Here is a 24,182-nt window from a genome sequence, read left to right on the forward strand (position 1 = left end):
TCCAGTGGCCGGCATTGGCCTTCAAGCCGATCCTGCGCTTGCTATAGATCGGATAGCCTAGGGGTGGTTTTGCCGGAAAAGTTGTCTCCCGTGAGGTGTCGTCGCTCCCCTTCTTATAGTGCAGGTCGTCTTGGCAGCCGTAGTCGGTTGGGTTAGTTGCCCCCGATCAGGGCACGGTCATGGGCTGTTAGGCCCTTAGAACTCGGTCATGTGTTTGTCTAGCCGAGATCAACCAAAAGAAAGAATTGGTTTTCGCACAGAACACCTTTTATGACGGGTGATAGGTGACGAACGGATTTTCGTCACATGAGCATCACAGATTATGAAATATGACAAAATTTTCAGTTTTTTGACATATATGAAACGGTACCTATCATAACATTTCTTGCAGTGATGCTAACTGTTTCTCTTTTTAAGGATCAACACTTTATTTAGAATTGGGAGGAAAATTTCACAATACGCAGAATGTTTCTTGTAATTCGTCTCTTGGTGCATGCGGCCTGTTCACAGTTCACACAACTAAAGTGAAAAATGACCTCAATAGCCTTTTTTTTAGGAACCTCAATAGCCTGAAATCTACTCGTCGAAGACCGTCAGAAGAAGCACAATCTCTTTCGCAAAAAAAGAAGAAGCATCACATTAAGGGTATCAGGTTACCGCAACCAAAGGAACATGATGAGGAGGCATGTCAAAACATCCTAAGCCAAACAGTACTGACACCGATAGTTCAAGCTCCATTTTCCATGTCACTGTTTACGAAATTTGCAACCATTTCCAGATGGTTCTCTTGCAGAATTTAGATTACCACAAAGTAATAGGCTATAAACTTGTCTGGGGTTGCACTGTGATCAGCTAGGTTAAATGCAGTTTTGAACACTTGGTGTTCTTGTACTTTCTTCATTTTGCATCCTCAAGGCTGACCTGATCTCACACAGTTGTCCCGTGATTGATGACAAGCTGCGATGACAACACCACCAAGGATCAGTGGAGGAAGTGCTCCGAAGGAGAAGCACACTGACCATTAAGGGTGCTCTGGCCATTTGACGGTGGAAATGATTTGTATAGTCACCAACCGAAAACTAATTGTAACCCAGCCATTAGGACCGACTTTGTGTTGTGTTCTGTGTTAGTGGGTGGCTGCAATTCCTTATTGCAATGTGAAACTGTTCGTTTGAACCTGTCTGGAATCCAATCGGCAGTTAAATTTTTCCGGATTCAAGCATTGGCGCTACACCTAGCTATATGTCTGTGTCTCTCGTTATCCCAGCACCAATTTTTTCCCAATGTCTTCCAAGCCAAATTTTCTTGATCAAGCATAGTGTTCCCTGTATTGCATATCCATACATGTCCATTCCACATAAGCAGGAGCAGGAATGATGAAGAGGAGAGGTAGTAGCAAATATTCTATGTACAGATGTAGCTTTTCTTATTTTCTATTATTATTTCAGCAAGTCAGGACAGAGATATGCTGGGTACATGGTTTTGCACGTTGCTACACTGATACAGCGATACTCCAACCGTGGTAGTGTAGGACAAATACTACCTCCATCCTTAAACATATGAAGTTTAGGAGAAGCTTATCCTAAGGACTTACATCATATCGGTAGGGAATCGATAATTCTTAGCTTAAAATTGAACCGTAGAACAACACTGTACATACGCATGACCAACCGCAGTCCAGGCAGGTGTTTGATCGGTGACGAGACCTACGGCGTCACCGCAACTTGTCAACGCTCTCTAGTTCATTTTGCACGCCACGGGAGCCACAAGTGTGGCCCACGATTTGTCCCTGCGGCGCGGGATTCTATGGCAGCGTCAAACAGGCCCATAGTTCACTTTCAAAGTGAATAAATGAAAACAAATATGCTCGCCCGATCCTCGCAGGTACATGGGCAATGGCCATACCCATAGAGCTCTCATACCAATATGCTCGCCTTAGTAACGGCGCATGCCGGCATGCATCTCTGCAGCAGCAGCGGCGGTGTACTACTGCTGTGTGTCTGCAAATAGATCAAGGAGACCCCCGGCGCCACTAAGAGCATCTTCAGCAAATTGATTTCTCCCTTTTTCCCTTTATGTATCTATAGGGGAATCCCCTTTCACAATTTTAGAATTTTAAGGAAATATGCCACAACAGATGTTTTTTCCCTTTCCCCTTTCTTCTCTACTGACACATAGGATCCATCTGTCAATGGGTAAAACCCCCTTCGTTTTCCCCTCTTTCTTTCTCTCTTCCTTCTCTTGACTGTCATCAAACGCCATCCCCGCCCGGTCTGCCGCCGCTAGCCCCCAATAGCCATTGGCCCAGCCGACCGCGAGCTGTGAGGCACGGTGGCCGCCGAAGCTCGGCCGACGCACGCGGCAGGGCATGCAAGCACTGGGCAGGGCGAAGGCAGGGTGGATCAGGCGGCTAGAGGTGTCACATGGCATGTGGATTCTACGGTTAGAGAGAGGAAGGGAGAAAGGGAGATGAAAAGTGAGAGGGGTGGATTCCTCTTTGTAAAGAGGAGAGGGAGGGTGGGAAAGAGCATTGAGAAAAAATAAAGGGGAAAGGGGAATGAAAAAGGGATCTGCTGGAGGAGGTTTTTCTCCCCTAAATCCCCTTTATAGCTAAAAAGAGGAAAGGGGAAAGGGGAAAGAGATCTACTGGCGGCCATGAGGATGCAGGGGCGGCGCCTGTGCATTGTAGATGGAGATTGGAGATTCGGTGAGATCCACATCGCGCGCATGGCCCACTTGTCAGCATAGACCGATAGTAAGCGGCGCGCTGTGCTAGTGTAGGGTCTACAGTGCACCATGTCTACACACAAAAGGGTATAACCTTCATCTAATCTAAACCATTAGCTTTGGATCTAAATGTTGTAGTTTCATCTTCTTGCTCCAATCCAAGCTGACGACAACCAGGCGGTGGTGCCATGCGTGTTGTGCATGGCCGGAGTTTGCTGGAGAAAAGATAGAATGGCGTACGAGCGACAGATTTCGATGGAAAATGCAAAAAAGAAAAGAGGATGCAAAGGGGATCTCATCTTGGATGTTAGAAGGAGCTGTGGCGTTGTGGCTTGACCGAGTCACGGGCGTTCCCACCTCCTCCTTTTATCGAGAATGTATGGAGGAGAAGCTCGTTGAACCTTAGTCGTGGTCACTAGAGCGAGTACTCAGGATCCCGTTCCTCTGCTTGGGGTACGACGGAGGTGGAGGACAGCGACGGTGCGATGGAGGACACGAAGAAAGTGAGGGGCGGTGGTGGAGTGGAAGGATGCGTGGGGCAGCAGCGGGGAAGGAGAGAGGATGCGAGAGCCACGGATGGATGGCCCAACGAAGGGCACAGCCACAACGTACACCTGGGCCGGCCCGGCTATACGTGGCCAGGTCGAGGCCTCGACCCGACCATTGGCCGTCTTCTCCGACCAGAAAGCCTAGTCGGCACCCTGACCGGAAGGAGCCGGTCAGGGGTGGGGCCGCACCCCGACCCTGGCTGGGTTCTCCCGACTGAGTCCCCGACTGGGGATGCACCGTACCGCCCGTATCGCTCCCCCCCCCCGACCGACTCGGTTGGGGCCAACTGGGACAACCGATCGGGGATGCCAGCCCGATGTGGGCCCAGGGAGCAAGTGGGATGGATAACGAGAAAGCGCCCGGGTCAGCCGGCCGTACGGAGATCCGTACCGCGCCACGCCTTGCACAGTGCTGCCGTAAACCTACTCGCTACGACGGAGTGGCCTGACGAGGAGAACAGGGACCGAGGACGGAGGTCATACCGCACCAGACGACATGGGCTTCGACAAGACTAGGCAGCGCCTGTACACTCACTCTCTTATCCCCTCCGACTTGTAAGGCCGTTCCTTTGTACTATAAAAGGGACGGACCCTCCACTTCTACACACTCAGACATTCTCACAAGAAGACGGAGACGAACGTTCACACACGCACTCGTACGCACTTAGCGCACATCTGACTCCTGCCACTCTCTTCCACTAAGACGAGAACAAGGCCGGAACTTAGGCATCCCCTCTCATACTCCTCTTGTTTGTACCCTCACTGCAAACTTTGAGCACCTGGGCTCAGGAATAAAGTCGACCGACTGACCCGATAGGATGTAGAGCACGTTGCCCGAACCAGTATACATCCTGTGTCATTGTGTTCTAGGCCATATCCGATTTAACGCACGATAAAACTACAAATATTTACTTATCGGCCAGATTTCGCATCGATAAACAAATTTTAATCATAAACGTATAAGAAAGTTAGTCAAATAAAAGAGTGTAAGACGTGTGACCGGGACTTAAAAAAGCATGGCTTGCCAAAATAGTAGAGTCAACCAAACATTGTTACAATGAACTCTGGCTTGCATGAAGGCCGAAGAGAAAGGCTGGTCCAACGGCGGTGCTAGTTGATGGGGTGGACGACGAGGAGAGGAAGGATAATTTATTAGGATGGAGGGATGGAGCCACAAACTAAAAAAAATTATTTGCTAGCAGAGCAACTGGTGCTAAATTTTCAATTTCTATTTGAATTTTAAAAGTTTTAGTGCAAAATTCACTGGCTTAAGGGGCAAGGGCCCTGCCCCCTGTCTCGGACACTGTGAGTAAGGTTGGGGCAAGGTTCTCTCAACGACAGTCGCATCGAAGACGCGTATTAGCGTGGCGGTGGGACGAGGATGTTGTGGAGGGTGTTGGCTTGCGGATAACCATCACGAGGACTTGAGAGGAGACCCAATTGAAATGTCCAGGATCACAAATGCAGATATAAATTCAAATTTAATTATAACTGACGATGCCATATTAGCAGAGTAGCTCTACCATCAAGACTATTCAAGGAGGAATATCTCGAAGACTATAGTTAGAGTCCGATTAGGATAGCACATTTAGCTTGTAAGGCAAGAAACACCCGGACATAAAATAGCTAGATATCCCCTATAATGTAATTATCGAATCCTTTACCCAAAATCAAATCACTTTGTAACATAGCACCATTGTGCAACTCGCCGAGATAATATAAATCTTATGTTGTGTGTTCTGTTGTAATATAGTTGCTCTTCACCCGACACGAGGTTTCCGACTAACCAAATATTTGCGGAGCTAAATTAAATCGTCCATACTAATCTATCTATCTATTTTATTATTAAAGTAAGTAACGTCTCTGCCGATTTTTTTCGTCCGTTGCCCAGCTCCCGTCCGTTTCCCACAATTTCCGCGTCCCACCCGTCCCCTCCATGCTTCTCTATTAACGCGCCCTGCGATTCCGCCACCGAAAAATTAAAGACGCGAGCGGCGAATCCCACCCGAAATCCTCGAGCTCACTCGCCAATCCGATCCGCCCTGTTACCGGCGGATTATCCTCTTCCAGTCCGCTGCCAAGCCTTCCGTGACCCGGCCGCCCGCGCCCCCACCCGCCGCGGTGCCGGCCGTCCGTGTTGACGCCGCCGGCGATCTCCGTCGTCTCAAAGCAGACGGTTCCGCCGACCGTCCGTGTCCCATCCTTCTCCTCTTCCAGTCCGCCGCCGGCCCTTCCGTGACCCGACCGTCCGCGCCCCCACCCGCCGCGATGCTGGCCGTCCGCGCTGGCGCCGCTGGCGATCTCTACTTGCGCTCGAACGGCGATGTAAACCGGCGCACGGGACACCGCGGCGGCTGGCGAGCACGTGCGAGGCGCGGGCAGGTAATGACATCTCTCAAGACCGGTGCGTTCCTCGCTCACCCGTTGGATTTGGGGGTTATCATTTTCTAGAGTTTGCAGATGATGCTGAATGGGAGAGGCGGGATGCTGCGCAATGCTGTGACTCCGTTCAGGAAGCTGTTCAATCGGAACGCCGCATGTTCATGTGCACGCACAGCCAAGTTATTCCTTTCGACCTTTCCCATATGATTTCTTTAAGTGGATCGCTTTCTGTGGTCAGATTTAGAGAGATAGCATTATCGCACCTGATCAAATTCTTCCTTTTTAATTTCTAATGGGAAGGATGTTAAGTGGTGTGATGGGTTCAATTTGGGGTGTGCTGATGTTGATTATTGCCTTTTATTTCTTGTAATTGTATAATAAAGTGCAGGTCTTTGTTACGATACAAATGAAACAGCTCTCAAGGATGCTTTCTCTCAACATGGCGATGTTATTGCAGGAGCTCTGCTTGATGCCTAGAATTAAGTGTGCGCGTTTTTATACACTGAAGTTGCGGTACTCTGCTCCTGAGCAGTATCAACCTGTTGCGATGTGGCCTTCTATTGATGTGAATTCTAATGTTCGTGGTCAGATTTGTTTCCTGCTGATGTAGTAGAGACTTGTGTAACTGTGGGTCAACTTTGCTGATTGAATGTCGGGCAACCGATTGCTTTTCTAGCCCTTTGCTTTCAATAGGAATGGATTAGACCAGTCCCTTAAGTTTTGGTGGGAATATCAGTTCAGATTCAATTCCTCCAACAGAAGCGCATTCCCTGCCCATCCAAAGGGGTTGAATGGCCTAATTCCCATCCATGTATGCAAGTTTGCTTCTCTCCCTTTTTTTACAATTGTTTTGCTTACCTCAAAAATGTGACCATGATTGCTCTGCTTCTTGGTTTCAGTTTCTTTTGAGAATTGGTCATCATGGGGTGGGAGCTCACTGAGGTCCCTGGCAACCCGACGACCTCCCTCCAGGACTCCACAGGTATTCCAATCGGTTTAATTGCCCTAGCCTGCAATTGAATTTTATTGCTATTTGATTTTGTTTTTCTTGTTGCTTTGCATACCAGTTGATGTGGTGGCTGCCAACATTGAACCAAAGCTAACCAACGCTCTCATTAGGTAAAGGACTTTTCATCCCTGTTCTTTTAGTTTGGATTCAAACTTATCAGTGGTCTGTACTGTTTTGGGAGTTATTGTTTAGTTAAGAAATTCAAGAAATAATAGTTGGAGGGCTTTGCGTTGGGTTAAGCAATGGGTGTCTAGAAAAGCCAATATTACATCTGGAATTTCTACTCTTCTGCATAGGAACATATTGTTGTCTTTAATTTTCAGTTATGTTGCATCCACCTGATATGAAATTCAAACCCCCAATGTTTCTGTTTAGTTCTCTCTTCAATAAGAAAATCAACAACACCATGCTACATCTTTCTCTCTCCGAGTTGCAACGCGTTCCTGGTTGTGTTTGGCTTTAGCTTGACCAATTAGTGTGATAAACATTCCAAGTAATGTTTTTACTGGTCACAGGTAGTTGAGCACGATATGTCCTTCGGAGAATCTGAGGCATGTAAAGCGGGTTCGTCGAATGCAGTAGAATATGCAAATTCTCTCAATTTTTATTTTCTGTTGGCCTTCTGAGCACACTACTCATGGAAGACATGTCACTAGCTTTTTGAAAACACATGTTCTAAAAGTCATGCCATAGCTCTAGACATACTCCTAAGTGTCAGATACAGAATGATATTTAGCAGAGTTTGCTTCAGTAGTGTCCGTAGAAGAGTAGTCTGAATATTTATACACTCATTTCTGAATATTCTGCATCAGTTTGAATTAAAATGCACAAGACATTCTCAGGAGCCTCTTCAGGATTCAGAAGTGGTGTGCTGACCAGCTGCTGCAACACATTCTACACTGGATTCAAATGTACAAACATTCTTTTGTTCCAATCAGATGTTCAGATTCAGTGGCAACACGATAAAAAAGTTACACAACATGATAAAAAATGTGGTGCGCTACACACACGATAAAAATATCGCGCGCTAAGAACGTCATTTCGTTGAGCAACGTCATTTCGCCGTAGCAACGCACGGGCCTCTTGCTAGTCTATACTAAAGCTGGGATAAAATAAACCACTTATTTAATGCGACATTGACTCAATGTCTCCCGCATCAAAATATCAATTTAAATTTACAATTTAAACCCCACTAGGTCACTACAAGCATCCAAGCTAGAGCTCTATTAAAGCTTGCATCTGCTATAAACCATAGCTTCTATAGAGATAGTTTGTAGTCCTTTTTTTCAGAAAAAATAAATTCACATCCAGCAAAAGTCATCTCATCGGTAGAGTACTATGCACGCCATTTTCTCTGATTGAATTGTACTGAAACATGTTTTTGGTGTTGGAAAACAATTTGAAGCTGCATCGCAAGAGAGAAACCAAGAAAGCAATTTCGAGGTAATTTCTAGGCGAGGAGGAAAAAAGATCAGCAGCGGAAGGGTAAGTGGCAGCACAAATTCGGCGGGGCCCAGCGGTTCGGAAAACATAGCCAATCAGGGGGTAGAGCCTACGCATGTGCCGGTCCTAAAAAGTGGGCTCCGTTCTTTCAAAAAATTAAAAGTGGGCCCCGCGTGCCGCAAGACGACGGGAAGCTGTGTGCGTCACGTGTGTCGATGATCCCCCAGCTGGCCAGCTGGATCTGGAATTCGTCCTTTGAGGTTGCACCGCCGCTTTCTTCAACCGAACCATGTTCCCATTTGGATCTAAGCAGTAGATATTGATATCGTTTTCCTTTGTGGACAACTAAAGACAGTAATATTACTACTACAAGCAAGTGTATAAAATTTGGTAGTACCGGAGAATAATTCAAATTCTTTGAGCCTAAAATTCGCATATATTACAAATCGTCCATCTTTTACTTATTTATATAGATATATACTTGCTCCGTCATCCCACTCTAGAAAAAGAAATTTAGAAAGTCGACCAAGTAAAAAGTGTGAAAGGCGGAATTGCTTTTGCATAAGGCGTGACATTAGGGGCCTGTTTGGCAACCATGTGTTAAAGTTTAACACCTGTCACATCGGATGTTTGGATGCTAATTAGGAGTATTAAACATAGGCTAATTACAAAACTAATTGCACAGATGGAGTGTAATTCACGAGACGAATCTATTAAACCTAATTAGTCCATGATTTGACAATGTGGTGCTACAGTAACCAATTGCTAATGATGGATTAATTAGGCTTAATAGATTCGTCTCGCGAATTAGCACAAGGTTCTGCAATTAGTTTTATAATTAGCTCATGTTTAGTTCTTCTAATTAGCATCCGAACATCCGATGTGACACTGTTAAAGTTTAACATCTCGTATCCAAACACCCCCTAGGTAATCCACGCTAAGGGATAACTATCGGAAGGCCATGTAGACAATTAATGAGATCCCAATTTTCATACAATAAATTGACATCCACTACTTTTTCGCGCCCAACAATTGTGAGACAAATCACAAAATTACTTGCTTTTAGGGTGGAAGGATATATACCGCATTTTTCTTATTAGTGTACGACTGGTATGAAAACAATCGCATCTAATTTTTGCACAGGTATGACGTTATTTTGAGACATGGAGATATCTCATGACCAAAGCAAAAAAGAAAATATGCCTAGAACGAGCGACCTTTTTGCTGGTACTTCCGTGGAATGACATGAACCATCGCCACTGTACCAAAAGCTGGGCACACATGTCGAGTACGAGTTGGTCGGTACGAGATCGAGCCACCCCAAAAGTCGTTTGATATCATGACGAGCTAATTGTCTTTTAAAGGTACCATAATAATCGTCGCGAGCTCATGCATCAGATCATCAAGCAGCAAGCAATGCAAGGAGACCATGTCCACGTCTGCAATGATGGCACGATCCATCCATGACAGTTGGCAGGTCGATGATGCCTCAGTTTCCTGTGGGTGGATGGATAAACATGCATGGTGCCAGAATTGCACGTCTGTTCCGTGTACAGACAGCTTATGGCTGAATTATTATTACCGTCGCAATTATTAGAGAAGACTGGCCGGCCATATGATCGGAGATCGGTGATCGAATACACGCGGTCCTCTCTTCGGTGCTCCCGTTCCCCGTCACCCACATTGACTGCGACATTGATGCCGCCACCCGCTGCTTGCGCGCCTGCCTCCTCTGCTTGCGTGTGAAGCGGACAGGGCCATCAGCTAGCCGAGATGCACGCGCTCGGGGTCAGGCTGCAACCGGCACCGCCGCGTCGTTGGAGGAAAAGGGTCAGGCTAAACTTCCACGGAACTGCAGTGCCTCAGGTCCAGCTCAATCAGACTGGTGCAACCAACGGAGATAGAGGTGATCCACGATACACGTATCGTAGTGATGAACTATTAGAAAATATCTCTCTCAATTACCCTAATCATTAATACGGCAATCAATGAGGTTAATGTCATTAAGATGGGAGCAGAGGGCTGCAATTTACTCTAATCCGCTTCTCATTTTCACTCCAAATCGGCTTTTAAGAAAAATAGATTTAATTATTTTTTGTTAAGTAATATGTATTTTTAATTATATACGGATCTAAATGACACCCGAAGCTAAGTTTAGAGCTAAATATGCAATTTGCGATTTTGGGGACCGGGATGACACCCGAAGCTAAGTTTAAGAAGCCAAATATGCAATTTACGAGTTCATGGACCAGGATGACAACCTAAGAAAATTTAAAGACCGGCGCTGCATTTTACTTTTTTTAAATCTTAGAATTGCATTTTTCATAGGATGCAGGGAGTACGTGCTACTAAGCCAGTCTGGCAAGGCTCCAACTCCGGCTTCTCCTGCGGCTCCAGCTGAAGCCCTACCAAACAGTTTGGTCAAAAACGGCTCTACCCCTAAAGCACTAGAGGAGCCAGGACTATTTTATATGGAGCAACCGGAGAAAAAAATGGCTCCTCCGGCTCCGGCTCCTTTTAGGAGGAGCTAGAACCCTACCAAATTGGCCCTAAGGTGGTTCAGCTTCACGAGGACGTATTAAACATGGTACTAAACATGAAGTGTTTACCTTACAGCTGAATATTCATCGCAATATGCTAGATGAATTACCAGAGAAGATTGACAAGCTCACATGATCGGTGATAAATCAAACACATGTGGGAAAAACTAGCAATATGCATGTAGAGGTCGTAGCTACATTTTGGATTTCCAAAAAAAAAAACTTGTAAAGAATCAAGACGTCCTAATACACTACCAAATGATGACTCTGAAATACTCTTATGTATAGCTACTTAGTTTTGTCCCACAAAGTGGTTGAGGAATCCGAGATTATTGCTTTTATGAATATTGTTAAAGCAACAAGCAACATACACCTTATTTCTATCTCCATTCAAATAAAAAGACCCCCCTAAAATCCCTATGAAATTATGAGGTCAGCTGCCTCTCCATAAAAAAAATCATGCAAAATTTTGGTCCTTAAACCTTAAAAGTGCCCTTGGCTTAAACTAAATACGTACCATACCAAATCATACATTCAAGAAGCTAAACTTTGGACGGAATATCACATTTATAGCCTATTATCTGGATGAGTCAAGAAAGGCAGCCGTTGGCGCGTTAGGTGGAGGCAGCATGCCGAAATGTCCAGGGTGCAGGGATGTCACTGTTTGTCGGAGACACCAGGGAAGAAGAACATCACGTAAGCTTGATTAGTCCTGAGCTAGCTCGCAAGCGATGAAGAAAAGACTTTTCTTAGCTCGTAACTCATCTTTCAACTGCTACAGGGAATTACAACTACTCCCTCCGTTCCAAATTGGAGGTTGTTTCGACTTTTGTAGATCTAGGTGTATAATAATTAAAAATACACTATTTCAAGAAAGAGAACACAGGACAGATTGACAGATGGATAAGAAATTAGAGAGTACTCCGTCCATTCCAAATTGGACATCGTTTTGACTTTACTAAGTTCATAAATATTATTATGCACATAGACATACACTATATCTAGATGTATAATACTTCCCCCCGTTCCAAATTGTAAGTCGTTTTGACTTTTCTAAGTTCTTAGATACTATTATACACCTAGGCATACATTATATCTAGATACAGAATAATATCTATGAACCTAAAAAAACTAAAACGGCTTACAATTTGAAACGGAGGGAGTAATATCTATAAACTAAAAACTCAAATGACCTACAATTGGAAACGGATGTAGTATATGATTTGCTGCAGGATGTGAAATTTGCATATGAAGCACACAAAATGAGTTTACAAAATTGTCACTTTCTCTGTCATCTCCGCTCTCTACGGCGCTGGCAGACACGCGCTTTCCCTCCCGCGCTTGCGGTCTCTTCTCTCCCTCCATCCTCTCCATTGGCGTGGTGGCCTAGCCGGCGCTGCCGCTCCCCTATCACCGCAGGGCTAGGGGATGGGCCGCCATCGACGGGAGGAGATTCGGCGGCGCGTTGGAATTGCTAGTACGCGCACTCCTCTCTCTCGATTTCACAGCTGGAGACGAGGCGCCACGGGTGTCTCTCAATTACCCTAATCATTAATACGGCAATCAATGAGGTTAATGCCATTAAGATGGGAGCAGAGGGCTGCAATTTACTCTAATCCGCTTCTCATTTTCACTCCAAATCGGCTTTTAAGAAAAATAGATTTAATTATTTTTTGTTAAGTAATATGTATTTTTAATTATATACGGATCTAAATGACACCCGAAGCTAAGTTTAGAGCTAAATATGCAATTTGCGATTTTGGGGACCGGGATGACACCCGAAGCTAAGTTTAAGAAGCCAAATATGCAATTTACGAGTTCATGGACCAGGATGACAACCTAAGAAAATTTAAGGACCGGCGCTGCATTTTACTTTTTTTAAATCTTAGAATTGCATTTTTCATAGGATGCAGGGAGTACGTGCTACTAAGCCAGTCTGGCAAGGCTCCAACTCCGGCTTCTCCTGCGGCTCCAGCTGAAGCCCTACCAAACAGTTTGGTCAAAAACGGCTCTACCCCTAAAGCACTAGAGGAGCCAGGACTATTTTATATGGAGCAACCGGAGAAAAAAAATGGCTCCTCCGGCTCCGGCTCCTTTTAGGAGGAGCTAGAACCCTACCAAATTGGCCCTAAGGTGGTTCAGCTTCACGAGGACGTATTAAACATGGTACTAAACATGAAGTGTTTACCTTACAGCTGAATATTCATCGCAATATGCTAGATGAATTACCAGAGAAGATTGACAAGCTCACATGATCGGTGATAAATCAAACACATGTGGGAAAAACTAGCAATATGCATGTAGAGGTCGTAGCTACATTTTGGATTTCCAAAAAAAAAAACTTGTAAAGAATCAAGACGTCCTAATACACTACCAAATGATGACTCTGAAATACTCTTATGTATAGCTACTTAGTTTTGTCCCACAAAGTGGTTGAGGAATCCGAGATTATTGCTTTTATGAATATTGTTAAAGCAACAAGCAACATACACCTTATTTCTATCTCCATTCAAATAAAAAGACCCCCCTAAAATCCCTATGAAATTATGAGGTCAGCTGCCTCTCCATAAAAAAAATCATGCAAAATTTTGGTCCTTAAACCTTAAAAGTGCCCTTGGCTTAAACTAAATACGTACCATACCAAATCATACATTCAAGAAGCTAAACTTTGGACGGAATATCCCATTTATAGCCTATTGTCTGGATGAGTCAAGAAAGGCAGCCGTTGGCGCGTTAGGTGGAGGCAGCACGCCGAAATGTCCGCGGTGCAGGGATGTCACTGTTCGTCGGAGACACCAGGGAAGAAGGACAACATCACGTAAGCCTGATTAGTCCTGAGCTAGCTCGCCAGCGACGAAGAAAAGATTTTTCTTAGCTCGGAACTACGTTCGTTCCAAATTAGAGGTCGTTTTGATTTTTTAGTTTCATCATAATAATATCTATGGATCTAGAAAAGTCAAAACGACCTCCAATTTAGAACGGATGGAGTATATAGGAACTCAATTTCTCCATTTTTTTTCTTTTTTTCTACTTCATCCGTCCCGAATTGTAGTTCGTTTTGACTTTTCTATATTCATAGGTTTTATTATTTATTTTAACATAGTACTCCCTCCGTTCTAAATTATAGGTCGTTTTAGCTTTTGTAGATGCATGATATTATTATGCATCTAGACATAGGATATATCTAAGTGCGTAATAAATTCTATGAATCTAATAAAGTCAAAACGACCTATATAATTTGGAACACAAGAAGTATATATCTAAGTGAATAGTAAAATCTATTAATTAAAAAAGTCAAAATAAAAGGACGGCTTCTCATCCATAGCTCTCTTATATGTGCACTCCAACCAAATTTTCCACTTACATCTATTTTATTTATATCTTGTGACTACCAAGCTAGCTGTTTTACGAGTAAAAAATGGTTGTCTTTGTTACTAATATTGATGAAATTATTATTCTTTGTAGCGTTTGTTTTTCAAAGAGCTATTTATAACGCTTATTTTTAATTGTTACTTTTAAAGGCTATAGTCGACACATAATGACAAACTGATGTAAACATGATAGTCTATATGTATTGTTTCTATGAAGTCCACAATAATTAAAAATACACTATTTAAAGAAAGAGAACACATGGCAGATTGATAAGAAATTAAAGAGTACTCCGTCCATTCCAAATTGGATGTCGTTTTGATTTTACTAAGTTCATAGATATTTTTATGCACATAGACATACACTATATCTAGATACATAATACTCCCTTCGTTCCAAATTGTAAGTCGTTTTGACTTTTCTAAGTTCTTAGATACTATTATGCACCTAAACATATATCTAGATACGTAATAATATCTATGAACCTAAAAAAATTAAAATAACTTACAATTTAAAATGGAGGGAGTAATATGTACGAACTAAAAAAACTAAAATGACTAACAATTTGGTACGGAAATAGTATATGATTTACTGCAGGAGAGACGTGAAATTTGCATACGCAGCACACAAAACGAGTTTACAAAGCTGTGATTTTCTCTGTCGTCTCCGCTCTCTACGGCACCAGCAGTCGCGCGCTCTCCCTCCCGCGCTCCCGGTCTCTTCTCTCCCTCCATCCTCTCCATTAGCGTGGTGGCCCAGCCAGCGTCGCCGCTCCCCCATCACCGCAGGGCTAGGGGATGGGCCGCCGCCGACAGGAGGAGATACGGCGGTGCGGATAGCAATTGGCAGCGCTGGAATTGCTAGTACGTCCACTCCTCTCTCTTGATTTGAAGGCTGGAGACGAGACATCACTAGTTGTACTCCGGTGAGGGTCCAGCCGGCCGGATGAGTAACCGGGCTTCTAGCATCTGAAATCCGTCATCAGTGTTTCCTCCCTGCACCTAAATCGAGAATCACAGCTTAGGCGGTGTTTGGATGCGAGGTACTAAAGTACTTTAGGAGGGATCACATCGGATGTTGGGACGCTAATTAGGATGATTAAACATGAGCTAATTATAAAACTAACTGCAGAACCCCTATACTAATTCGCGAGACGAATCTATTAAGCCTAATTAATCCATCATTAGCAAATGGTTACTGTAGCACCACATTGTTAAATCATGGACTAATTAGACTTAATAGATTCGTCTTGCGAATTAGACTCCATCTGTGTAATTAGTTTTGTAATTAGACTATATTTAATACTCCTAATTAGTATCCAAACATTCGATGTGACAGGTACTAAATTTTATGAGCCTATCCAAACAGGCCCTTAGATTTCTTCCCCAGCGCTCGTCAATTGGGGTCTCCTGCAGCCGCGTCGGGATTTGCTCCAGCTTGTTCGCTTCAGCTTATTCAGCCGGCTTATCAACTATCGAACAATGTTTTTCTCTCACAACAAATCAGCCGTTTCAGCTTTTCAACCGGCTTATAAGTCCAGCTGAACCCTTAGACACAATTTCCTATTTGACATCAGAAAAGTTACTTGTTCAGCTATCAAAATTTTTTCTTTCCCTATTGTTCCTCTCAAAAAATTTTCTTTTCCTATTTGACACTGGGTATAACTTTGGTTCCTTATATGATACTCTTAGATTTTTTATAAATACTCTATGAAAAGATGATTTGAAGAATGTGGACCCCACCGCAGCCACCTTTTCCTTCCGCTCCTCCCCTTCCCTCTGATTGCGTTTGGATATGCCTTGGGTTGGGGATAGGGAAATGGGCTAGGATATATAATTGGTTGGGTTTGGGTTAGGGATAAGTTTTATCCCATTGCTATGTTTGGGTACATCTGGGGCCATGTTTAGTTCCCTCCAAACTTCCAACTTTGACACTATGCAAAAAGAAGATTCCCCATCACAACAAACTTGCGGTACATGCATGGAGTACTGAATGTAGACGAAATCAAAAACTAATTGCACAGTTTTGTTGTACTTTGCGAGACGAATCTTTTGATCCTAATTAGTCAATATTTGGACAATAATTCACAAATACAAACGAAATGCTACAGTTGCGCATTTATGGTAAAATGTCAATTTGGCCCCTCCCAAATTGGGAACTAAACAAGGCCTGGGTTGGGTTTGGGTTATGTTGATGGGGCCCACGCGTTTATAAAAAACCAAAATACGACGTCACCTCCGATCCTCTTAATCCATACGCATAGCAAGGGTAGCAGCTCGTCGTTCCAATCTCATCCCCAGCGCGGACATTCAGGCCCAGGGCGTGTGGCAGTGTGCGAGGAGCGGCGGCTCCGGTGGCCCGACGCGCAGGAAGTAAGCGCGGTTCCGGCGGCCCGGCGTGCGCGATGTGTGAGCAGCTTCAGCGGCGCGCGCGTGCGAGGGGAGCGGCTGCTCCGACGGCCCACACGTGCGAGGGGAGCTGCTGCTTCGGCGACGACGCGCGCCAGGCGAGCACGGATTCCGGCGGCGTGCGAGGCGAGCTGGGGCTCCGGCGGCTGGCGAGGCGCGGTTCCGGCGGGCGGCTTAGCGGCAAGGCGCGGCGGGGAAGGCGTGGGCGCGTGGCCGGCCCGGATAGCGGGATGGCACGGCGGGGGAGGCGCAGTCGGCCTGGAGGCGACGTGGAGGGGTGGGGGAGGTGCGGCCGGCCCGCGCGGCCGCTTAGAGCGACCGGGGTGGCGCGGCCAGCCCGCACGGCGGGGGAGGCGTGGCGGTGTGGAACGGCGGGGTAGGTGGGCGGGAGAGGAGGGAAGGAGAAGGGTTGTGGAGGGGCAAAATTATCCTTTCACGTGGCGTTTAACGGTGTGCCGTTGTTGTTTTGAGCTTTGAGCTTGATAGGTTCGTTGTCAAAATTTTAGCATGCCAAAAGTTTTGACAAGCAATGTTTTAGCTACCTTTCGGTCTCTTTTTTATCTTCTCAAAATCGTGACGATATTTTTGCCAAATTTTACCTGCCAAAACTTTGGCATACCCAAGTTTTGTCGAGCAACAATCAGGCTCTTGCCGCGTCCGAGCGGCCGATTTCATCTTCTGGTTGTCACGCAAAGAATTGCTGCTGCTGCAGGACGCGAGGCCATGGCCGGCGAGCTCCACTTGCAGGTGCTGCTGCTCCACGACCACGGCCGCCATCTGATTGAGGCCTGGTTTGGTTCACTTGCTTAAATTTAAGCACCCGTCACATCGAATGTTTAGATACTAATTAGGAGTATTAAACGTAGACTATTTACAAAACTGATTACATAAGTGGAGGCTAAACGGCGAGACCAATCTAATAACCCTAAGTAGTCCATGATTAGACGATGTGTGGAACACGAAAGATGAGCTAGAAGCTTCAGTAAATCGCGCAGAAGCTATTCGTCTCGCTGTTTAGCCTCCACTTATGTAATGAATTTTGTAAATAGTCTACGTTTAATACTCCTAATTAGTACCTAAACATTGATGTGACACTTGCTTAAAAATAAGCAAAGGGAACCAAACGGGCCCTAACTTTTCGGTCAGGTGAGAGAGACGACCACTGCTGCGCTTTTGCCGACGTGGAGGTTGTCCAGCGTGGCGCGTAGGGAGGCATGGCTTATCCTCTGTGGCGGTGCGAAATGACGCCCCTGCCCCAGAAAAGAGCAGGAAAGCGAACGCGGCGGGCCCCGCCACCCCCTCGCCTCGCTCGCCCTTTACGCAATCACTACGCTCTGGCTTCCTCTTCGCATTCGCATCCCCCTCTTCTCTCTCTCTTCCCCTTGTGCCGGTGCCTCTGCTTCTCTCCTGCGCAGCCTTTTTCGCTTCTCGCTCCTTCCTTTCTCTCTCTAAAAAAGTGGTTTTCAGCTGGGATTCTCACCTCTTTCTCGAAGCTCCTGGGCTTCTGTTGCCGGTCCTGACCCCGCGGAGGGCTCGGGGGGGCGCCGAGACGCCGCCCGCTCCGGCGGATCTGAGGAACCGGCGAGGCTGGTTCGCCTCTGGTGAGTTATTCAGCCTCTACTTTGTCGCGGGGTTTCGGGCGTGGGATCGAGCTTGGAGGCCTCGGAGCTCCAATCCGAGCGTCTGATTTGGGCTCTGCTCCAACTTTTAGCTGGAAATTTCATTTCCTCCTTTTCTTTCTGGTGTTTCCGATGCGCCTGGCTTGGATTTTGATTGGGTTAGGCTGTAGGATTAGTTTTGTGCGGACTAAGAGCTTTAGAAATGACTGTTCTACAATGTTTTTTAATCGCTCGGGTTATGTTTTCTTCGACATATTCCCCGAATCAACCAAAATGGTAGCTTTCTCTTTTTATTTGTGAAAGATCTTCCGTTTCCTTGAACAACTGTAAATAATTCCTGCTTAATACGCGTGAGCACTGCGTATCTGTTTTAGCTCCCTATAAATATGGTTACATAACTTCTTTTTGGGTTTTTGTTCTTGATCTAAATGGTCATCATATTGCTATTTGGCTTTTGCTACTTCAGAATTTTAGTCTTCAAAGTAAGATATTCTTTTTGCATCCTAATTTGCCTTTTAAAGTCAATTTTTTTTCGTGAAAATCTGTATTTTTTATTTATGTCCTAGCGTTGTGTCTACAAAGATGTGAATTTATTGATTCAAAAATATTCATACTTGTAATCTTTTTGGTGTGCATCGTAGGAGCAGGCTTCCTGGAAATATTTGATTTCCCCCTTCCTAACAGAGTTTTCCACTGAAGTCACCTTTATTGCTTGGTTTGCAAACATAAAACTTTCTTTCAGTCCGGAACCTTCTATGCAACTCTTTGCTTATTTTACTGGTGAAAAAGTAACCTTGGGCCTTTTCATAATAGTTTAACTTAAATAAAATTATCACTGACCTGTGTCTTTTTTATTTCATTGGTCCAATCATTCGTGTTTCATATGTTTCGTCTCTAGCATAGTGTTGTACATGCTGTCCTTGGTTGCTTGGAAAAGTGGAGATATTATAGAATAGGATTTTCTAGTGAAACCAATGTCAGGTTTGACTATAAATTGTGTCTTGTGATGGTTCGCTTCCATTTTTTTTGCACATTATCTCTTCTAGGAATCGCAGTGCCTAGTGACCGCGTGGAATATATACTTGTGTTCCTGCGAGCAGTGAGTGGGGGCTCGAATTATTATATATGCTAAGAACACAAGATTCCAAGACTAGTTGCCTGCACTTTTGTAGTTCTTTATGCCTTGGTCGGCAAATTGGGGCGGAGTCCACGGATTTATGAGTCCATTGATACCTAGAATTGTCTCAATGCGGATGGCGGCTATATGTCCTAATTAGGAAGTAAATCTATATTATCCATGATATTATATTGCTGGCAGCTGATGCAAGATGTTGATGGTGGAACATGTTTTGAACGCTTCTCTTGGATTAAGTTGAAAAAAGCTACCCGCTGTGTGGGTGGGTACCATGGTCATAGTATCCACCAGTAGCAAATTTCTGTCTTTATGTCAGTGTCATACTATTATGTACACACCATATGCGCTAGTTCGTAAAACAGAAGTGCATACAATAATTCGTATTCCTGTTGTAAAGAGTCAGGATGATTATTGATGTATTCTTTTTAATAGTTGCTTACCTACACTGCACAGGTTCCTCGTAAACTTGATTGACCGGGAAACACACTGAAGAAGAGTTTGTTGGCAACATATATTCTCCTGAAGCTGTTTTGAAGTTTGCTGATAGGAATCATGGGCGCGCTCTGCGATTTCTGCGGGGCACAGAGGTCCATGGTTTACTGCCGATCAGATGCAGCATCCTTGTGTTTATCATGTGACCGTAATGTTCATTCAGCTAATGCTCTTTCTCGGCGCCATACAAGGACCCTTTTATGTGATCGGTGTGCTTCACAGCCTGCTATGGTCCGCTGTCTAGTGGAGAATGCCTCGCTTTGCCAAAATTGTGATTGGAATGGCCACAGTGCAGGATCCTCAACTGCCGGACACAAAAGGCAGACTATAAATTGTTACTCAGGGTGTCCATCATCTGCTGAACTTTCTAGAATCTGGTCCTTCGTTTCAGATATTCCTAATGTAGCACCTGAGCCCAACTGCGAGCAAGGAATCAGCATGATGAGTATTAGCGACAGTGGTGTCAGTAATCAAGACAATGCTGCAGGGGACAATAATTTGTTAGATATGGCTAGTGCAACACTTATGAGTGATCTTGATACTTGTGACAAGCCTTTGGTAGGCTCCTCTTCAGGAGCTGGAGTAAATCTCCTTCCACTTGCTACTGATCAGGCAGCTGGATCTGTGGATTCAACAACACCTAAGGTGCTATAAGGCTATTCACATATCCCTGATACCTCATACATAGAATTAATTACTCACCTCTGCTGCTGCATAATCTACTTCCATGTGCAATATATGTAAGATAACCAATGACTTTTCTCCCTTCAATTGAGGATTATCATTTGACATGTCACGTAACTATTTTTCTTTTGTATGATCTATCATCTGATTGTGTATTTCATTTTAATTCTTAATAAAAAAAGATAAACAATGAAGTATGAACAAAAGAATTACTAATAAGCTTGAGAATCTACTGTACCATGCATGAAGTTACAGATGTTGCTGAGTTTGTATAAAAAATTGCATATCCCTGTCTATCTGAGGTGAAAAACTGGGCATAGTATGTGTCCTTTTTTTTGGTTATGTTCATTATTTGGCATTCACATCTGAATCTTTCGCAGATCTAATTTATTTATCTAGCCACATCTTAGTAACTCCTACACTGCAATTTTTAAACTATCTATGCCCTTTTTGCTTTCTTTGGCTGTGAGAATTCACAGATGTGGTAGGGTGAAAGGACTTCTTTGATCTTGTCAAATGTTATGTGTCTTTATAGCATATGCAAAGTCTGTAGGCCTTTTTTCCCCAATGCACTGTGACTTGTTGAATATTAATCTGTCACTAATGTCTCTCATGATTGCCTTATGCAGGTGCCCTATACGCCAGATAAAGATATGTTCAGCAAGGACAGCATATATGAAGATTTTTGTGTGGATGATGTTGACCTTGCATTCGAAAATTATGAAGAATTATTTGGTACCTCTCATATTCAAACAGAGCAACTCTTCGATGACGCTGGAATCGACAGTTACTTTGAAGTGAATGAAGTGCCTGCTGGGAATTCTACCGAGGTTTGTAGTTTGTTGGTTTGCCAATCAACTGAGCCAATTTCATATTTCTCCCAATCTTCCATGTTACCTCATATAAATTGAATTGAAGGACCTACCACGAAATTGATCTGAGTGATAAGTTTTTCCATGTGTGACTATAATCCATATTTGAGGAAAGCAGCCAAGATACTAAAAAAATACTGGTATATTGTTTGTCATTGACCTCATACTTTCAGGCTAAACTTTTATGCAATTTAAGTCCTAATTTTAACTAGGGTTAGTAGTCCAGAAGATATGGTATATGGGGTCCGTGTTTTATTTTCTTGATCCATAGATTGTAATTGGCAAATTCTTCAGATTGGGTATATGTTCTGAAGTGAACAAAAGGAAGGAGCAGTCTTGCCTTCTTTCTGTGTGTCTTGGATATATGTTCAGATTGGGCATGGGCCAAGTATTGTATTTGGGATTGTCTTCAAGAATAATCACAACTAAATGTAAATTGTAACCTACAATCATTTAAATGCTCGTTAGTGGATCTGTAATCCATTTGCTATTTTCCATTTGTTGAACATAATTAGACCTTTTGCTTTTTTCTGGTTTCATTATATATTTATTATAAGGTTCATGTCTCATGCTTTTCAGCAGCCCAAGCTGGTGCAGCCTGCGAATAGCAATGCGGTATCTGCTGACTCTGGGATGTCGAACCCAGGAGTGAAAGGTGATTCTAGTGTTTGCATCCCTGCAAGGCAGGCTAGGTCCAGTCTGTCTCTTTCCTTTTCTGGTTTGACTGGTGAGAGCAGTGCTGGAGATCATCAAGATTGTGTGGTATCATCACTGCTCCTTATGGGTGAGCCTCCTTGGCAGGCTCCTGGCCCTGAGAGTTCCACTCCTGGAGGTAGCAGAGACAGTGCTATCACACGGTACAAGGAGAAGAAGAAGAGAAGAAAGTAAGTTCATCTATTATAAATCCTTGTGTGCTTTTGTAACATTGTACTGATTTATCAAACAATTAAGGAAAAAGTCGATTTTACTCCCCTCACCTATTTACTTTGTCCGCTTAACCCCCTAAGCAAAATTTAGGCTCGCTTTAGTCCCCCGAACTATTTCATATGGTCCAATAATCTACCCCCTAATTAGATTTCTCTTTTTTGTTTCTTCGCGTAAAAGTTGAGTTTTAATTTCAGATTTTGTCACTTGACTTATAATTTGATGCTCTATGTTAGAAAAATACTTTAGAATTTTTTCATGGTTACTTTTCGTACAATTTTGTATATCTAAGATCAATTTCGCATTAAATACTCATAACCTATGAAAATAATCATGAAAAATTCTTAGTATAATTTTTTTACTAAGGCATCATGTTTTATACCTGCTCACAAAATTTGAACTCAAAATTCAACTCATACATGGAGAAATAAAAAAGAGAAATCTAATTAGGGGGTAGATCGGACCAAATGAAATAGTTCAGGGGAGTAAGGTGAGCCTAAATTTTGTCCTGGGGGTTAAGCTGACAAAGTGTATAGGTGAGGGGACTAAAATGGACTTTTTCCTACAATTAAATGAAGAAATTTTAGTTACAGTAATTTTTAGCATAATCATGTTTTAAGAGCTTTGTTACAATGCTTGTAAAGTACCAGAGTACTTTCCTTTCTTATCCTTCTTACCAGAAAAGAATTAAATAGATTTACACATAATTAAAAGGGCATCATAGTAATTTCTCACTATTTTTGGTACTTGGTCCCACCAAATTGGTACTTTTCTTTAGGTACTTCATGGTACTTCCTTTGTTTCCACCGTTTGATTTCGCCAGATGGACGGCTCTCATATTTTTAAAGAACTCTAAAATTTCTCAAGTTTTAAACACTATGTATCGTTCTAAGTGGTGATTTGCTCATTCTGATAGGTTCGACAAGAAGATCAGGTATGCTTCTCGCAAGGCTAGGGCAGATGTGAGAAAGAGGGTGAAGGGACGGTTTGTTAAGGCTGGCGAAGCATATGACTATGATCCTCTCAGCCAAACAAGGAGTTACTGAAGCATATGACCTTTATCCGGTGTTAGATTAGCAAACTTAAACCAAAGCTTGTTGCAGCTGGCACAACACAAAAGCATCTGATACTCCAAGCAATTGGGCAAGATAAGTGCCTTTGAATGAAAAGGAAAAAATGAAAGCAGTCAGCAAGACAAAAAAGAAGTGAAAAATATTTGGATGTTTCAGAAGTTTTTTGGATGCACTTCCTCCTTTTTCTCCTGTACAGTGGATGGAGTTTGCATCTTCCGTTTCTTTTTGGGGGAGCGATTTGAGTCACTCTTCACCCTTTTGTGAATTAGACTGGATACGACTAAACAGACTCTTGTTGCATTTTGATCTCCATTGTGCTGGCTGTGTGGCGTTGGTCCGCATAGCCTTGCTGCGATGTTTTTGGCTGTGTTCTTCCTGATTAGACACTGTAGACCTGACCCGTGAAATTTCCTGCGGTACTTTGTTTATTATTATGATGTAAACTTTGCTTGGATCTGGAATCTTTCTGCTATTATGAATGAGTAAATACCAGGCCGGAGAAAAACTGGTGGTGAGTTTGATCTTTTTTATGTTGGTGATGGAGACCATGTATCTGGGCACCAACTTCCTGTGCTCACTCTGCCCAAGCCCACTTCCAAACTGACTCAATGTTGTACTGAGCAAGTAAGCGTGTGCTGAAATCTCGAATACGTCCTTTTGTAAACAATATTTTAGGGGAAATTTTTGTCCTTTTGTTTTTTGTTGAAACTTTTGGTATGGCTCTTTATACTGGCATTTGTTTTTGTGGGACATTGTTCTTTTAGTTCACGGAGTTTAATTCTACTTCGATGAGATACATAGTCAAAATGAGTATTAATTTGAGACTTGTTGTTTCATAATCGTCCCTGCTAATTTTACGTTAAAACTAGAGCCTTGACTGCTGGTATTGTATTTGTCGGTCTAATGCCGGTACATCCTCTATGCTGCCACGAGTCGAAGTGAATCCTTCGTTAACTA

General features: G+C 43.7%; 1 protein-coding gene across 2 annotated transcripts; it reads left to right on the plus strand.

Annotated features, from left to right (window-relative positions):
- The first annotated feature begins 17,767 nt into the window (after window positions 1-17,767).
- On the plus strand, window positions 17,768-23,755 carry LOC101780340 (zinc finger protein CONSTANS-LIKE 9). 2 transcript variants are annotated; one of them, XM_004956511.3, is made up of 5 exons: window positions 17,768-18,027; window positions 19,634-20,317; window positions 20,986-21,186; window positions 21,808-22,112; window positions 23,069-23,755. In XM_004956511.3, the coding sequence occupies exons 2-5, from the start codon at window positions 19,733-19,735 to the stop codon at window positions 23,196-23,198; spliced, it is 1,221 nt and encodes a 406-aa protein (XP_004956568.1). In that variant the 5' UTR covers window positions 17,768-18,027; window positions 19,634-19,732; the 3' UTR covers window positions 23,199-23,755. The 2 variants fall into 2 exon arrangements, with proteins under 2 accessions (XP_004956568.1, XP_004956569.1); XM_004956512.3 differs by having other exon boundaries at window positions 21,811-22,112.
- The last annotated feature ends 427 nt before the right edge of the window (window positions 23,756-24,182 follow it).

Source organism: Setaria italica, chromosome II (assembly GCF_000263155.2).
Source record: "Setaria italica strain Yugu1 chromosome II, Setaria_italica_v2.0, whole genome shotgun sequence".
NCBI lineage: Eukaryota > Viridiplantae > Streptophyta > Magnoliopsida > Poales > Poaceae > Setaria > Setaria italica.

Coding starts and splice junctions, on each gene's coding strand:
- LOC101780340 (XM_004956511.3), top strand. CDS start 19,733: ATGGGCGCGCTCTGCGATTTCTGCGGGGCACAGAGGTCCATGGTTTAC. Junction 20,318..20,985: donor TGGATTCAACAACACCTAAG/GTGCTATAAGGC, acceptor TGCCTTATGCAG/GTGCCCTATACGCCAGATAA. Junction 22,113..23,068: donor GAGAAGAAGAAGAGAAGAAA/GTAAGTTCATCT, acceptor TCATTCTGATAG/GTTCGACAAGAAGATCAGGT.